We start from the raw sequence: 18,967 nt of genomic DNA on the forward strand, positions 1-18,967 counted from the left end.
TTGAATATGGAAAATTGCATATACCTTTAAAGTGGAAAATTGGGTAGTAAAATGCATGGCTTTGAGACCAGCATGGCGGTTTAGAGAATGTGCAATGTATTGCCACATGAGTTTTTGGACTATGACTATAGTGTGTTTGTACAGTGCTGTGTACAGAGTCTAGCCCATGACTGGACTCCTAGATGCTATCTCAATACAAATAACTACTAATAATGGTAACAACAACATTGCTCAGTTTGTCATTCACTGGACAACATGGAGTTGCCAGACACAGGATTGAGAGTGGGAGCTGTCTGTCCATCCCTCAAAATTCTTCCACTGCATTTATCGTAGGCTACAAGAGGAGGAGTTAGAGAACAACCCTCCTAACGGGGAGGGAGAAGGAAGAATCCAATCTTTCCTTAATTCCTTTTCTGTCTAGTGGAGTTTTAACTACACATTTTACACAATGCAGAAAACAGCACTATCATGATTATTTGTATATTATTTTCCATTTCTAATAACTTACCTCCCACGCAGACACTTGATGGTTCCAAATATAAAATCTCTGTGCATGACTGCTTCAGTATCTGTTGGGGGGGAGAGGAGAAATTGGGGAGAGGAGATAATATCAAAATATGAATAAGATTTCTAAATACAACATCAGAAACTGAGATCACACCAAACAGTGAGACAAGAATGAACAATGCACATGTTTTTTCACAAATGCAAGGGGACAGAGTGCTGGGAATCAGCAACTCAACCAGCACTCTGGTCACTGTTTAAACCAATTAGGCCACAGGGAGGGCCTGATTAAGGAGAGGAGTTCCTGATTACCGTATCAGATCCTGACTGGGTAGCTAATGAGCTAACTGGCCCATTAACAAGGAGACTGGATCAAAGGAAGAAAGTGCAGTGGGGGAAGAAGTGGAAGAGAGAAAAAGTCTGATAGGCCCAGGCAAAAGGGAGTTCACTGGGAAGAGACGCCTTTTCTTCCCCCACCTTTGAGGATGGGAGCAGTGGGTCCCCGGTCACATGCATATATTTAAAAAAATATACAGATTTCACGTGTATGTGCGCTGTGAGAACACAATGGATGTTTCTGCAATAAAAATAAGGACCTGATCTTGCAAATTCTTACACACCTGTTTATTCTGTACTATTTCCTAAGCGTTGTGCCACAGGGACTAATATGTTAACTTTGGACTCTATTCAGAACAAATATTAATGTCTGGTTTTGGCCTTGGAATTTCTGTGTAGCTTCCTAAATTTATTTCCCATGGATCCTCATCCTAATGTACAATCCAAAAGTGCATGATCCAAACCCCAGTGAAGTCAATGGGAGTCTTTCAATGGGCTTTGGGGCAGTGTCAAAGCACATATACCAGGTTTTGGCATTAGTCCCCATGTAGAGCAGAACAGGAATGCCCAGAGCTCTCAAGTGTATTGGATTGTATGGGACATTTTGCATTTCAGCTAAACCAGGCAGCCTTTTCTGCTACACCAGCACATCAACCAATGCTCAGCCAGAGATGAGGGAGAGAATGATTCCCCTACAGAATGCTCTGAACCTAGGGGAAGGTGCACTCAGCTGGCAGCCAGAAGACCAAAGTTTCTGATCTCACCTCTACTGACTGCTGTTCATATTTCTGTGCATCTCAGAGTCCTTTTTATTAACTAATGCTTTGTGTGCGACTCGCTTCTAGGATAAGGATCATTCCCCATTTTACAAATAAGTTGACTGACCAGGCTAAACAAGATCATTAAAGCAGAGCAAGGACTAGAACCCAGGTCTCTACTATGGCAGGCCCCAGTCTTACCCAAGTGAGCCACATAACATATCTATAGGGGGTCTGGCTATCCTGTTACAAGGCTGTTTGCAACTACCATGTTAACCATTAAACCATACTCCTCCTACCAGAGTCAAGCTCAGAACCCAAGATTCCCAATCTCCAGCATTCCACTAATGTCTAGCAAATACTTGTGTAAGATGCGGTCAACATGTTTGTAGCTGGTCCACAACAGGGCAATTGTTCTCCTTTAATTCAGGTGGTAGAGATCAGTGCTAGCGTGTGACGTATACAGGTTCAAACACTACTGCTGACCCATGAACAGAGGTCCTTCTAGTTGTACATGATGGAATGATTTTCCAGTCTTCTTTTTTTTAAATGTTTATTTAATTCATACCATGAAAAAAGCATCCTTAAAACAGGTTTTATAAAAACCAGGATGTTCTGGCAATTCTGGCATGACATGCAAACAAAACACAGGTATTATGCATGCTGGTCATTGTCACACATTTTGATTGCTTTTGTCACAAACAGGCAGGCTTAAAGGTTGACAGATATGGAAACACAGGTTTTCCAACATGCCCTGAAAGGATGACAAAAAATCACCCAAGTGAGCATGTTCAAAGAGAACATTCATCCCTACTGGAGAAAAAGTTATCAGTGGATAACAGCCACATTGAGACAAATTTCAACATTTTTACTCCTTATGTCTGCCTGAGCTCCAAATATCATCATTCAAAGGCTGTGTATCATGACAGATCAACAGTTCCTTTTGCCTGTTTGTGAAAAGGACACACCTAACCCACCTTCCTGGCTATTTGCCACACACAGGGTTTTATCTCAGGAATGACAAACTATTTTCTCTCTCTCTTTTGGCAGCATCACAACCAACCATTCTTGACCACATGGCGAGAGCTTGAAAAGTTCACTTCCCAGTGGTATCAACCGCTGTGCTCCCGTGTCAAGGAGCATGAGACTCTATTCCAGTATCTATCGCAGCCACAGATATTTCTTTTGCAGGAGATGGTCCTGGAAGTTCTTTACAGTCCAGCCATATAAACCCACTGTTGCCTAGTCTACGTCTATCTACACTTAAAATGCTACAGCACTGTAGACACTTACTATAACAGGAGTAGACACTTACTATAATAAAATAAAATAATAATACCTTTGCTGAAGGTAGTGCACCTCCCTGAGATGTGAATTCTTCCATCTGCCTAGTGCTGTCTCTACAGAGGGCTAGGTCTCACACCCCAGAGAAAGGTATCTATGCCAATGTAACTTTTCAGTGTAGACCAGCCCCTAGTTCTTATTCCATGAGACAAAGCCCCAGCCAACTCATGAGCAGGCACCGTGCCCATCTATCCATAGGCAGCCAAAAGATCACAAAAGCATCTTAGGTATTGAGTCTTTGACCCTATGGTTAACAGAATCATAAATCTAGCTCTGACATGGGTCCAACTTTAAAGGGGAGGTTTTGTGACAGCATACAAGCCTGCCAAGTCACGTGGATTTGGTAATATCTTTTATTGGACCACCTTCTGTTGGTGAGAGAGACAAGCTTATACAGAGCTCTTCTTGACCTGAACAAGAGCTCTATGTAAGCATGAAGGCTTGTCTCTCTCACCAACAGAAGTTGGGCCAATAAAAGACATTACCTCACCCACCTTGTCTCGCTAATATCCAACACAACTACATTGCGTGAGTCAGGTGGACATCATTCAGAGACAGTCTTCTCAACACCCAATTTTTTTTTGACCACTCAATGGTAGATTAAGTGGAAACAGCAAGAGTAAGTCAGTCAGAAGTACAAGCTGGTTCCGCCAGGCTATGCAGGATTACAGTCATGGAAGGGGAGCGACATACTGAGCCCCCAACACGTTCATATGTTGCAAGGAATAAATCAATCTACACACTTGGCCCTCGTTACTACAGTATCTAAGCACCTCACAACCAATAATCAATTTTATTATCCTCACAACAGCCCTGTGAGGTAGGGAGGTATCATCCCCACGTACCAGAGAAGCAATGGAGGCACAGGGTAGATTAAATAACCTGCCCAAGTTCTACCTGACTAGGAATTGAACCCAGCCTTTCTGAATCCCAGTCTGGTGCCATCTTCACTCAGCCATACTATGTAGCAATTTTCTCAGTGTGTAGCCAGTTAATCTCATCCTCTTAAATCCAATATACATTTTAATTGGGTTTCACAGTTGTGTAGCAGTAAATTTGGCAAGGAAGACCTCCAGTTTTGTTCAATGATTAATATTCATTACAGCAGCCAAAAAACTGATCTAGCTTACGCCAGCTGCCAGGGGTCCTAAGAGACCTGTTACAACAGCCAAGGATTGTCAGAGCACACCAAAGCCCCAGCCACACCCACTAAACTGGCTGCAGCCAGACAGAATGACGCAGGAACTGCAACACTGGCTCTACACCATCAGAAGAGTCTCACCACCGGTGATCCCTCTATGCTGGCTGCCCTGGCTTTCAGGCTTTGCAATGGTGATGCAGTGTAAATTGACTATTGCACAGGGAAGAATCTGGGTCTCTTTTTCTTGTTCCAATACAGAGCCATCAAATTAAAAACATATTTGGTCCCACAATAGCAGCAGCAAGTGTGTGAACGCTTCCAACTCCATTCTGCCTCCTACTAACTCTGCTCACCTCACCCAGGTGTGGGCGGAGACCATTTAAATGGGAATATTATTAAGTATGGGCATTTTCCCCTTTTTCTTTTAAAAAAATGTGAGGAAATTAAATACAGCATGGTATTCCTTCAGTTAAAAATTCACAATAAAAGCACTGTTTTTTCTAATAAGGAAACTTACTCTCATGAGTAGGCCAATTTAAGTTAATTGGACTATTCAGCCGCTTAAAGTTAAACACATGTGTAACTGTTTGCAGGATTGGGGCCTTGGCTACTAAAGGTGGGATCTTCGAAAGTGCTCAGTATTGGCCTACCTCTGCTCTCATAAGAGTCAATGGGATTGTTACCAGAAACTTCAGTGGGAGAAGAGTTAGGCCAACACATAAGAACAGCCCTACTGGGTCAGACCAAACGTCCATCAAGCCCAGTATCCTGTCTTCCGACAATGGCCAATGCCAGGTGCCCCAGAGGGAATGAACAGACCAGGTAAACACATTGCACTTTTGAAAATCCCAGCCTACAGCAATTTGTCAAGATTCTGTTTGTGTGTGTGGCATCTTTAAGGTAGAATAATTCCCTCTCTCACATCTCCTTTTCCTCCCTTTAGGTTTTGTTTTTATTACTCCACCCTGTTTGCTGGTGGTTTCTATTGCTGCATCTCCAGATCCAGTACTGAGCAGGAACAATTACAACATATTTGCATGTGCCAATTTCCCTTTTTTCTTAAAACCGAAAAGCACAAAAGCGGATATGGATAAGATACGGCTTAGAGAGATTTATCAGCTCTGAGGCACAAAAAATGAGTATAAATGAGGAGTTCAGGCTATATTCATCCCCTTGGCACCAGTTATTTCACAATTCCAACAGTAGATGTCCTGCTGGGACAATCTGATTCCAAGTGTGAAAAGATTTTTTTTTTTTTTTAAATACTGTCATTAAAAATAAACAGTTGCCTTGACACAAAATTTCCATAACTTAAACTATTCTTTTCTTTCACTTGACTTGAGAAAGCCCCAATTCTTCCACAAGAGCTTCAAAAGTTCTTGGCAAAGACCAGGGTCTGAGTGTGCATGATTCCTCAACTGTATTTCTTAACTCTCGATATGAAGGCCAAGTGGTTTCCTAAAGGATAAAACCTGCATGGCTTGCTTTGACTTGCAATGTAAAGGTCCTTAACCTTGCTGTCTCTATGACATTCAAACTAGGCTGCTCCTCACCTTCAAAAATCTTCAGTCCCTAATGGCCTGTACTAAAAGAAGTAACAGCATTACAGAAATCTTATCATCCCTGAAATTCCTTCTGTGGAGCAACAATCACTTCACAGGAGCAAAATTTAAAAAAAAAAAAAAAACCCATCCTGTAATCATCTGATATTAGAAACATATGGGACCTCACTGGAAACAGATACATCACCCTATAGTCTTTCCTCAAAAATAAGTTTTCCCTTCCTGCTTCAATTCTCCCATTTGACCAGAAATCTGGACATTCCTTCACAGCAATACTTACACACAGGGCCAGATCTCCATCTTCCACAGAGTGGAAGTCAGAAGTATCATCCAGGTAATGGGGCAAATCCCGTTAGTCATACCCATGAACATGAGCAGTGCCATTGACTTCATTGGGCTGCTCAACTAAGAATAAGACAACTGGACCTAGCCATCATAATGGGAAAAAAGAAAATGTCTTCAAAGATAGGCAAGCTACACTAATTCTGTCACACTCGGGGGAGAGATATTTTTGTACCTTAAAAGGATGTACGGGAATATCTTATCCTTTCTTTTCCCCTTCTCTCTCTGGCCCCCACTCTTTTTTTCTGGTTAACTCTCTTCTTCTTCCTTCTGCAATGTTATTTCATAGAAGTCAACAAAGCGCACCTATATTTCACTAAAATGCTCATACCTTTCTTTTTTTTAAAAAAAATCTAAATACTGTCAAGCTCTTTGATCCAAACTATGGGTACATCTACACTACCCGCCGGATCGGCGGGTAGTGATCAATCTATCGGGGATCGGTTTATCGCATCTAGTGTAGACACAATAAATCGATCCCCGATTGCTCTGCCGTCGACTCCTATACGCCACCGTGGCAAGAGGCGGAAGCAGAGTCGATGGGGGGGGGGGCCATCGACCCCGCGCCATGAGGACACGAGGTAAGTCGACCTAAGATACGTCGACTTCAGCTATGCTATTCTCGTAGCTGCAGTTGCATATCTTCAGTCGATCCCCTTCCCTCCCCTTCAGTGTAGACCAGGCCTAAGTTTGATCATTTGCCTCCTTGGTGCCCCATCCATTGTTAGGTATGCACTGGGGACCTAATCCCAATTACTCCCAATGGTTTCAATGGGCTTTGCCTCAGCCCCTTGAGAAATACATCCTCCCACACACGCCAGGCTGCGGAGCTCCCTGCAGGGCACTCACTGAAGGCCAGAGCCTGTAGTAGCCCCCAGCCATATGGAATATCAATGGACAGAGGATCTGCCAGCAGTAGACCCACTGACAGAGCTCCCACACCTTTACTGGCCCTCTCTTCTCCCACAACTAAACACTCCTGCACCTCCCCACACAGGGAACCCCAAGACAGGCCTTGGGCAGTCCACCCAAATAATCTTCCTCCCACCTCCCATAGGGTAGGATTTTCCAAAGCACTCAGCATTGGCCTACTTTACTCCTATTCAAGTCAATGGGAGTTTTACCATAGACTTCACAGGGAGCGGAGTTTGGCCAACACAGAGTGCTTATTAAAAATTCCTCCCACAGCTGAACCACAATGGTTTTGCTCCATCTGGGATTCTCTCGGACCAAGGAGGATGGACAGGATTTGCCCCATAGCGAATTACTTGAACTGTGTTTTTGCATTTTTGCCCACTGCTCCAATTTACCTGAAAAAGTGTAACGTGCAAATGAACCGATCAATAGTTCCATTCCCCTTTTTGAAAAATCTATTCTTAAACAGACTTGTTGTGGAAAACTCGGGCACAATATAAAGTGCAATAGGTCAGCAACACTGCGATGCTACTGTCAAAAGACGATCGGTAACTTTGAATTCCATTCTTTCCTGGCTCCGGACGATGAAGCCGAATGATTTTGTGCTGCAAATTCATTATTTACAAACTCACTGCACACAAGTAAAGCTGAAATAATTACTATATAAAGGCCATCCTTGAATAGGACTGTGTTTGAATAAGTACTCTGCTGACATACAAGTATTTCAAACAACTGTAAACTTCCTTGATATAGTTGCATGCAGGAGAGAGATTCAAGGAGCTGATGTCATCTTTTCTATTTCCAGAGTTTCATGCCAAATACAGAGCCCTATTTTCCCCAGAACATAAAGGCCTTGCTTCCAGGGAATTCCCTGATTGCCAGCTGCCCCACAAACATATATTTTCCCATAGCCCAGAGTGTAGAAGCAAGTAGAGACTGACTATTCCCTTTAGCCTCATTCCCTCCAGCCCTGTCCCCACTCATGGAAATCTTCTAGGATCTGGAGGAGTACCTCCAGGGTACTCCATAGACATACACGCAGCTCATGTACCCCAGCCTGAATACAGGGCCACAGGCTCCCATTGAAGTGGAGAGGATGGTAGGGGCTATAAATATCAGACCTGGGAGCTTATGCCACAAACTTTATACATAAGATAAAATTTCAGAAAATTAGGGAATTTCCATGCCTCAGCAAACTAACTTCTTCATTTTTCCTGCACATAACGGAAAAGAAAATGTTGCATTATGTACAATTTTAAGAAAATAAAAAGAAATGGAGCTAACAAGACCTGTGCCCATCACCATTCTGGCCCCCATCTCTTTTTAAATGGTAAGTTCTTGAGTGCAGAGATCATGTCACCTGTATATTATTATGTATCTCATAGAACTGGAAGGGATCTTGAAAGGTCATTGAGTCCAGTCCCCTGCCTTCACTAGCAGCACCAAGTATTGTCCCTGACTGTTGTTGTTGCCCCAGATCCCTAAATGGCCCCCTCAAGAATTGAACTCACAACCCTGGGAATTAACAGGCCAATGCTCAAACCACTGAGCTATACCTCCCCCCACCCTATGCATGTCCATACAGATTATCGCACACTAGGGCCTTGATACTGACTGGAGTCTTTGGATGCTGCCTCAATATAAACACCACCACTCATGGTGACATCACATGCATTCACTAGTTGAGGACAGGAAATACATCGCCAGGTCTGATCAGCTATCTGATTGTGCAGGGCAACAAAACAATTGTACTTAAAGGGCCTGATCCTCATTTAGACGAGTTGCACCATTCTGTAAATGTGAAGGGGTTTTAAACTGAGGGTAAATGTAGTTTACACCCACTTTAAGCGGCCTTGGGCATTATCTACAAGCTGGGGGGTGTGATATGCTCTAAAAGGGTGTGATTTCGAAAGCACACTAACATATTGAGCATTAACTGGTCTGTGTAGACCCTGCTGGTGTGCTTTAACATAGTGCTGTTTGCAACAGCAGTAAGGAACCTTTAGTGCACACCAGCAGGGTCTGCATGGCCCAATTAACATGCAACATGTTAGCGCACTTTAGAAATCATGCCCTTAGTTATAATGAGAATTGGGTCCTCCATGAAAATTATCAGGGCTTTAAAAATTCACTCGCCAATGCTCTAGCAGCGAGTAATAAATGTGCCATGACAAGTGGGCAGCCTACACCATCTACTTCTGCAGAATTGTATCTTCATTGTTGAAAACAATTCCTTTTCTAACCTCGATTGCCGGAAGATAACCTTCCAATGTCAGCCAATGCAGAGACGTCTTCCTGAATCTGCAAACTATAACAGTGCTCCGACCTCGCAAAAAGAGAAGCAGAGTGAGATTAACAGAATGTGGTCAGTTTCACACTGCTATTCAGAGTTGTAAGTCAGAACAAAGACTCACATCAGTGTCCCTCTGCTGCTGAATGAGCCTCAGCACAACCAGCAACAGGAACTATTCATGGGAGAAAAGGACCCAAAACATGGAAGAGAGGTTGTGTATCAAAGAACCCTGCCCAGAGACACATCTGGCAGAAGCCAGGAAGCTGGGAGTACCGTAGTAAGAACATTCTCGCCCTTCTCCCAAACACACACACAATTTAGTAGGCTCAGCAGGTGAACAGCAAATTCCTTGTCCTTTCCAGCAGCCAGAGGATGCATTTTAAAGAATAGCGTGTTATAACTGCTATCTTAAAAGCAAACAGAATCAACACATCACATGTTCAGTGTCAAGAGAGACATGCCGCAGAGATCTCAAGAGACAGTTCAAGGCAACAAAACTGGAACTTTCATGAAGTCACATATGGCCATTAAGTGAATGGATAATCTACAAATAGTTTTCACAGTCAGAAGTGTTTATTGGTAATAAGGGGCTAAGCACTTCTTAGTCCATACAGTTTATCAGAGTAAAGATATGCAAGATAATGGGCACATGAGCACATATTCATCTTTGCTGTAACTCCACTGACTTAATAACATTACATCAGGACTGAATGATGGGAATTCTCCCATCGGCCTTGTGCTGTCTGCACCATGGGTTAGGTTGGTTTAGCTGCGTCATTCAGGGATGTGGATTGTAGACCAGGCCTCAGTTGTGCTATTATGGTTCAGTCCAATTTTGCCTCTCAGCCAGGAGGTTGGGAGTTTAGGCCCTGATCTAATAAAACACTTAACCACATACTTAAGAGTGTAAACAAATCCACTTTAAACACTGGTTTAAAGTCAAGCACATGCTCGGGTGCCTTGCTGGATCAGGGTTTTAAAGTCATATGCCAAGACTAAGGTGCACACCCAATTCTGTCATAGAAGTGCAGGACTTGGGATGTGCTCACTGTGACAGACCCAGACCAGTGGGGGTACAGGAGTCTGGTAGAGGGCAAATATACTGGTCACTGGATGAGCAGTTTTCTGTTCCCTGAGTGACCAGAGCAGGGGCTGCACTAGAGTAATCAGGAACCTGCTAGAACCAGTTAAGGCAGGCAGGCTAATTAGGACACCTGGAGCCAATTAAGAAGCTGCTAGAATCAATTAAGGCAGGCTAATCAGGGCACCTGGGTTTTAAAAAGGCGCTCACTTCACTTTGTGGTGTGAGTGTGAGGAGCTGGGAGCAAGAGGCGCAAGGAGCTGGGAGGGTGTGCTGCTGGAGGACTGAGGAGCACAAGCATTATCAGACACCAGGAGGAAGGTCCTGTGGTGAAAATAAGGAAAGTGCTTGGAGGAGGCCCTGGGGAAGTAGCCCAGGGAGTTGTAGCTGTCATGCAGCTGTTATAGGAGGCACTATAGACAGCTGCAGGCCACAGGGCCCTGGGCTGGAACCCAGGAATAGAGGGCGGGCCTGGGTTCCCTCCAAACCTCCCAATTGACCTGGACTGTGGGTTCTTCCAGAGGGGAAGGTCTCTGGGCTGTTCCCCAACACATGGTGAATCTCTGAGGCAAGAAAATCTGCCAATAAGCGCAGGACCCACCAAGATAGAGGAGGAACTTTGTCACATCACTTTTAAGAAACACTGTCCTTTGTATGGCCACTACCTAATCCATCTAATATTATTACAAGCTTGTCTGTTCTGGGTTTACTAACTCGTTAATACATAGGCGTTTGGTAATCAGGCTCTTTTGGACTGTGACCAACTGCTTAGTTTTTTCGCTCTCTTTTTAAACAACTCTTTCTGTTCTGGAAAGTTGATAAGTTGAAAGTTCCACAGTCTGTAGTTTAGCACATCTTGTTCTCAAGTAATTTCAGCTGCAGCCAAGACATAGGAGGGTGGATGTGCAGGAGTGGTTCAGCTCCTTCAGGGATATCTGAAGCTCAGTGCAAGTTCACAACTAAACCTTACTTAAAGCCTCTGGGGAAAAAAAGCCCAACGGCTATGTCAGCCCCTGAATTTGGGGGCAAGTCCTTTCTATTGAACTAGTTTCTGAATAAGCTGTTTATAAGTACAATAGTTAGACTGGATGTTTGCAGTGTATAGCCCTACACAATTTCTGCTCTAACGCTTCCTGTTCTGCAGCCTCGTGTTTATTTCACTGTACACGTTATAAAGCAGCATAGGGGTTAGCAATTCTACTTTATTCATATAGGATTTAATTCAATTAGAGGCATTTTACAGAAACAGGGTCAGTTCTTGACCCTGTACACTGAACCCATAGAAGCCTAAAGCTGAGTAAATTAAAAACAGTATCATGTTTGGTTAAAAATATTTCAGCTGGGGGGGAGGAAAAACACCTACGCCAATCATCACATTAGCAGTTGCATAAAAACAGAAGCTGAACTGACAAATTATGAAAAGGAAGCCCACGTCACAAAGTAAAAGAGAGATCACCATTGCCTCTAGTCTTTAGGAACTCCCCTCCCAGCCACCTCTTTTTAACCCACCTATGCTTTTTCCTTTTTTTCATTTACTGCCTTGACACTGCTTGTGCAAGCACCTTCTCCTCTGGATCCCCTGTTGTCTGCAACAAGCTGCTACTATCGCTTCTGCTCAGTCCAGTGTAAATCACGAATAATTGCACTGACATCAATGTATATTGGTATAAGTGATATGAGAACTGAGGCTTCTCTCTTTTCAAATCCTAGCTAAACACACTATTTTCCCTTTTGCTAGTCCCTCTTCATGTTCTCTCCCTCTGCTGCTGTTGTACATGTACCAGAGCAATTATATAGTTCGCAGTAAAACTGTGAAGTATTTCAGGTACAATTCTTATGCAAGGGGCTACATAATGTTATTGTACTGCATGGTATTACACAAACCCTGCTAAAAATATCTTTTCCTGTCACTGTCTCAACACATTTCATGTTCAGGGGCCCTTAAGAAAACAGTACTTGTGATCAACATAACTGTACATTGACAATTAACAAAATACGTTAAGTGTCAATTCATTTCACGGCATCATTGGATTTTGCTTAGCCCCAGTCTGCAGTTCAAAAGTTTTGGCAGCAGCTAGCACCATAAATCATAACGCTCCTGGCATCTGTTCCTCCCATAAAACTACACACTGAGTTCAGGATTCTGGGCAGGTCATCAAGCACAGCTGAAGTCTTTTCAGAGCAACCATATCAATTTTCAAGTCTATTTAATGTTATGAAAACAATAAATGGGACGAGCATACAAGAGATGTGTTTCCCTAAATGAAGAGATTAGTATACCACAGATTATTGGAGGAAGAGCTCGGAGAGATTTTAGTCGCACTCAGCACATCAATATTTTGAACAATGCAAGCTTTTCAAGATTCCTGGTGAGTGGGTGTTATTCACTACAGATTTATTTCTAATATACACCTCCATTTGTTTCTATTATTGCTCATTGGAAAATGGAAGCAGTTCCCCAGGGAGACTGGCCATTACTGTTTTCACAGGAAGCCAACAGCTTGATAGGCGAAACTGTGTGTACAACAACATAACTAATGCATCTTAAGTACAATTATATTCCTGCTGTACATTCGCAATCAATTTTCGAAAGAAAAAAAAATGACCACTTGTTACAAATAACCTAAACATGACTGTGAAAGTTATGTTGACATTGCAGTATAACAACTTTCACTAAAGTCATGCCCAGCAATCTCTGTGCAAAAACATATTTACAGTACTATTAACTCCTGTTCACTGCACTTGCAGTTTTGGGAGCCTAGAGTGCTGCCCACCATGCCCCTGTGTACGTTCACTGCAAAACATACCCTGCACAATTCTGAGCCCAAACAAAAAAGCACAAGGAATACGGTAAATGCCAGTTTACCAATGTACACTATTCCCAAGAGTGACCAATATAAGAAAATTTCAACCCACTAAAGCAGAGTTTATGATGTTCTGTAGGAATGCTATGCACACAAACAGTGAGCAAAACACAGTATGAGTGGGTCCATACTGAAAGAAGCACCATGAACCATGACAAAATACAAACCAAACTAAACTATGAGAAGTGCTTCGGTCATGTCCATAGTATGGCATTTGCACAAAAGCCAAGACATTTAGAATTTAAACTGGACCCCTCTTCCTAGCTTCCCGTCCTTAGCCCACATTGTACAAAGCATTCATCCATACAATGATGTGTCTATTGATTGACTCCATGATAACATGTTTCAGGGTACATCGCACATCCTTATTACAGAGAAAATATCTATAAAGGAGAGAATAAAACATAGGCAGGGAAGGGGCCCTGATCCATGGCTACAACCAAGCTGCCAACAGCACAAGGCAAAGGTGGCACAAAAGTGAACCTTGGCATTCCGCTGCAAGTACTGGCTGCTTTAAGCACATCAGCTCCCAACAGAGTGAAATGACAGTCAGAGCAGCCTTAGCGCACCTCCTTCCCTCCAACCATGCCCCCTACACTGGCAGCCTTGAGGAGGTTGGCCTAGGAGGCATTGTGTTGATTCTAGAAGACTGGAGCATCCCTACTACTTGAGGGGACCCTCCTATGGCAGGTTACATTGATTCAATGATCTGCCTGCTTTTTCCAGCAGTGCAGCACAAAGCCGCCACGGTGTTGCAAGAACCTGCCCTGCAATCCAAAAATGTAATGTTTAACGGCTGCAAGTCTCTCTCAGCATCTCGTCCCACGCTGAAACATCAGGCAACAGTAAGGCTGTTAAATTCAAATCCTCTGAGCTTCATCCCAACTATACAAAATTAGTGTGGGTGAAATTCATTTCCAGCTACACTGTTTTCCCTCGCCGCGTCTGACAAGCCAGACTGGGTTGAGCCAAACCATGTTCGAACCAAGTTTACAAATGTGCTTAATCCAGGTTCTAAAATGGTTCAGCCTCATTCTCACTGACTGGTTGAACTGGGACTATGTCTAACCCAGGTCTCCACGTGGCTTTCACGTGAGTCACAGAATGTCTCACTGGCAGACTTTTTTTCAGCTTAGTTGAAATAATATTTTCACCATTGTAAGGTGGTGAAAAGAACAGAGAATTAAATATAAGGGGGAAGAGGTGCAACATACAGCAATGGGTTAATATACTAGCCTTTCACCTCTGGAGACTTTGGCCCTGAATCCACAGAGATTTATGGGTTTTTACATATTGACTTTGGTGGGATTACTCACGATGTGTAAAGTTAATCTTCACAGGATCAGGGCCCTAGTGCTGAATTCAGCCCTGGTATAAGCAGGTGCACCTCTAAATTTATCCCTAGAGCTCCAAAGGGAAGATAAACATTTAATTCTAAATTTCTTTGCTTTCTCGACTTTAACGGGAGTTATACCCTCTCTTGCCATGGCCAAATTTGGCTTCAAAGATAAAAATTCATTGCAGATCATAAAAGTAAATGAGTACAGTGGATTACGTGACCTAATTTACCATGGTCCACCGTACACATTCACACTTAGAACCTGTAAGTGTATGTACGTGCCTTAAGTTTTACAGCAGATCTTGTTTCTGGCCAGGCAGGGCTCTTCCCCACTCCAAATAATTGTTAATCACTTGAAAACAAAAGATCTGACTCCAAAGATCTGACTTGGTTCTTCAGTGTAGCATTTTGCAAAGCCAAGAGCCTAGCACTCTGAATTTAGCTCTAGTAAAAAATCGTTTTTAAAAATGCACGAGCCAGACAAGCACTGCAGCCCGTGCAAGATGAAATTCTGTATAACTTCTGTGGGCTAGTCAATGCTCAGATGTCAGCATAGTGCTAAAACAAGCCCCAGCATCTCCCATTTCTGCCCAGGGATGTGTCTTTGCCACTTATTACCTACTGTGCAAATATGGTGTGGAAAGCAATCCGGCAACATGGCCACGCTACACTAAATGTTAGACACTCAATCCAAATTAATTTGAAACTTATCAAGTGTATTCATGGTGAAACACCATTTTGACATTGCACTCAAGTGAATCTGTAGAAAAGCAACAGCAGAAGTCACAATCATTGTGGGACCTACTTTTTAATCTTCTGCCAAACATCTGCACTCTCAAAGGGCACCAAATACTCAATACCATTACAGCTATTTCCTGAGGTTACATGAGTGTAGCGTGTAAACCAAGAGGAAGTTTAAAAAGGTGGGGGAGGGAAGAGTTACCATCCCCTCCCCCGCCTAAATGAAAAAAAATGAAAATGCATGGGACATATGGACTGCATAAAACAATCAGTGATGTAATATCATAATATTAGTGAGGTTATTCTAATTATACATTGTCTAAGCAATGCCTCATTTTGCAGTTACTCAGTAGAGCAGATACAGATTACAAAACAGCAGGTCATAAGGGATACATATTTTAAACAGAATCAGTCTTTTCCCCCAAATTAAAACAACAACCTTGTTTCTGAAACATTACTTATTACAAAGGCCATGACAAATTGTTAGCTTCAATAGCAGAAGGGAACTTAAAACACATTGTTAAGGAACGTCTAACCTTAAAAAACAACTCATCACTAAGGAAACGCTAACTATACGTCAGCTGGACTTCTGAATGCTTCATTTTGTTAAAACAGTTTACGGTATCCGTTATGTAATGTAACTGAGAACAGTTTAGGGATATCTGACAAGTCAAATCCAAATCATAAGGCACACAACGAGCATACACCAAAAAAAAAAAAAAAAAACCTGGAACCTTGTCAGTTATGTTGCTGGCTTATCAAGCTCAGTGTTCTACAGGAGAACATTATATGATTTGTAATATGTCAGAGAATGTCAAATTAAGGGCTGTACAATCCTGAAGGGTAGAGCAGAAAGCATTCTATTCCAGGCCATTGAGTCTCTTTAACAACTACATGCAATAATTCCCCAAACTATCTACTCGTCGTCTCAATCACATGGAAAAACATAGCACAATGTTAGTTCTAAAGCTTGCACCAAGTGCAGCTAGAGTATTAGACCATCCATGTGGATTAAGGAAGAGACTGATCTAATCGGAATAATTTTTTTAATGACAACTTGTTGCTTTTCTTTCTTCACCCTCCCCCTTAAAGTTTAAACATTTAATTGCTCGCTTCCTGGCTTCCCAGTACAGAAACCAAGCATATTTTCCTCCTACAGGAAATGTTCCAATTAGGAAGATTTGTAATTGGTAATCAGCTGTTTCTTTAAGTTGATTTTGCTCTTGAAAAATGTCTCAGGCCTATGAAACGTCAACGGTATCCTTAGTGGCATGCACTTCACTGACCTCTTTCAAAACTTGTGCTTTCTACTTTTCTGCAACTAAGGCAGGTAGGAAAAACAAGGCAATTATTTAAATAAATGCTGGAGTCAGGAGCTAGGTGGACAGGTTAGTAAGGGCACTGGCTTTTCACCTGTATTGGGGTGAGATGGCTTTGGTCTCAAGTGACAACTACCTTGAAACAACCTTGTCTCTAATCACTGTGGCTGTACTACAGAACTGAACTGCATATAACCGAACCAGTTGGCTTAGAAACCATTTATCTACAAATGGTTCAATGCATTCACACTAGCCATACGGATTCAGTTTAACACTACTTGTGTTTCCACCAAGGCTATGCTAAACCACTCATTTTCAGCTGAAATGTTCACAGGCTACCCATCCTATAGATCAGTGTTCCCCAAATTTGGGACGCTGCTTGTGTAGGGAAAGCCCCTGTCGGGCCGCAGGTTCGGCCGATCGCGGCTCCCACTGGCCGCGGTTCGCTGCTGCAGGCCAATGGGAGCTGCTGGAAGCGGCCCGGGCTGAGGGACTTACTGGTCACCGCTTCCAGCAGCTCCCATTGGCCTGGAGCGGCGAACTGCGGCCACTGGGAGCCGCGATCGGCCAGACCTGCAGACACGGCAGGTACACAAACCGGCCCGGCCCGCCAGGGGCTTTCCCTGCACAAGCGGCGTCCCAAGTTTGGGAAACACTGCTATTGATCATAGCACATCCTCCCCCCCCACATCAGCAGATTCTGAGCAGATCTGGCAACGTGATTGTGGGACAACAGTGGAAATTCACTAATCTACAATTACGTTGGCACCAAAACAATTCAGATTGAAATGGTTTAGATAGAAACAGTTCTTAGTAAGGCTGAAAGCAAGTCTGGTCAAAATGGTCCTTGGAACTCGTGGGAACACTTTTGTACATGAACATGAGGTGTTTCACAAGTGCTCTGGGGAGAGTTGTTCTTGGAATGGCAAATGTCTCCATGGTACACAAACCTTAAGAACTGGGAGTCAGGATACCTGAGTTCTATTTCCATCTCTGCCACTGACGATGTCTATCTTTGAGCACTAACCATACCTCTCTGTGCCTCTGTTTCTCCTCCCATCCTTTGTCTATCTAGACTGTAAGCTCTTTGGGACAGGAACTCTCACAGTGAGTTCAATACCGTGCCAATGGGGGCCCCGATCTTGACTGGCACTTCTATGTTCTACTGTAATAATAAAAACAACAACTGTGGTTATGTGTAAGGAAAGAAGTGTTCAAGGCACATATTTAGAGGCGTTATATAATTTGGCTGCTCAAGCAGTATCTTACACAGCTGTTTTCTTTCAGATCCTCTCACTAATCTATCTTATACCTTAATGGTAAAAATGTATTGTTACACAATCATGTATTGATATAAGATGAGGAAGAGCTTGACTGAAAGAAAAAGCCTTAATTAGATATCCTTTTTCTGCTATTTAAGTGAATGTGAATTATAAAGGGGGGTTTTATTGACTGATCGTTGCAGTCAGATCAGGCTTTATTCCCATAATAAATGAGAGTTTTACCGGAAAGAGCTTCTACAATTAAGCCATAAGCTTTTATAGCAGTGCCGGCTAACACCACTTTAGCTAAGGGCTGTCAGCATGTCCATTATGAACCCAGTTTTTCAAAGGATTATAACCTGCCTATAAAATTTTGCTCCAACAAGAAAGTTGGCAAACAAGATCTCTGCCACAGGGAGCATTCGTACGTTTGAAATCATAATAAAGATGCTTTAAATACAGTATTGTGTGTATCTGTATATATGAGCCTTCAAAATTGCAAGGAAATTTTACCAGTCCAGGCAGAAGATCTATTCTTAAGCCTTTTTCCATTGTTACTGATTCAAAAACAAAAACAAAAACCCAACACTAAAGGTTTGTTTTGTTTTTTTGATGGATGAATAAAACTACTCCACCTGGGAATGTGGTCCCTTAATTTAGTTCTAGGACTCCTTGTTATGCCCCTTTTATCACCCTAAATAATTCCTCTCCAACTTTTGTCTTAAACTGTTATCATGCCCCATCTTCCCCAAGTCACCACTTAGTCAAGAAGTGCTTAAGGACCAGATGCTGATACTGTGGCACATATAGAGTTACCTACTACCCAACAAACAGCCCCACTAATTTCAAAGGGACCACTGGCAGAGTAAAATACCACCCAATGAGAATCTGGGAATCTGGCCCACATTATTTCACTCTATTAGTAACACCCCATAAATCAATCCCGCCAGGCCCTCCCATTCCCAAGTTTGTTGCTCTTTGCTGAACTTCTTCCAATTTGTCAATATCATTTCAGTAGTGAGGTGTGCAGAACCGATGGCAAGACTCAAGGCACAGCTCCACTAGAGCAGTATATAGACAGACTATTACCATTCTGCCTCATGGCATGCCGCCTCTCCATGCTAAATGACGAACTTTGGATTTCATATGTATCTTGTAATCTTAAT

At 42.8% G+C, this 18,967-nt stretch overlaps 1 protein-coding gene across 2 annotated transcripts in view; it reads right to left on the minus strand.

Moving 5' to 3' along the window:
• Positions 1-18,967, minus strand: part of ANTXR2 (ANTXR cell adhesion molecule 2) — a 176,799-nt gene that overhangs the window by 136,091 nt on the left and 21,741 nt on the right. For both annotated transcript variants that reach the window (XM_034770867.1, XM_034770866.1), the window contains exon 8: positions 509-569. In XM_034770867.1, the coding sequence (XP_034626758.1) occupies positions 509-569 (61 nt within the window). The remainder of the gene's footprint in view (positions 1-508; positions 570-18,967) is intronic.

Source organism: Trachemys scripta, chromosome 5, assembly GCF_013100865.1.
Source record: "Trachemys scripta elegans isolate TJP31775 chromosome 5, CAS_Tse_1.0, whole genome shotgun sequence".
Taxonomy (NCBI): Eukaryota; Metazoa; Chordata; order Testudines; family Emydidae; genus Trachemys; species Trachemys scripta.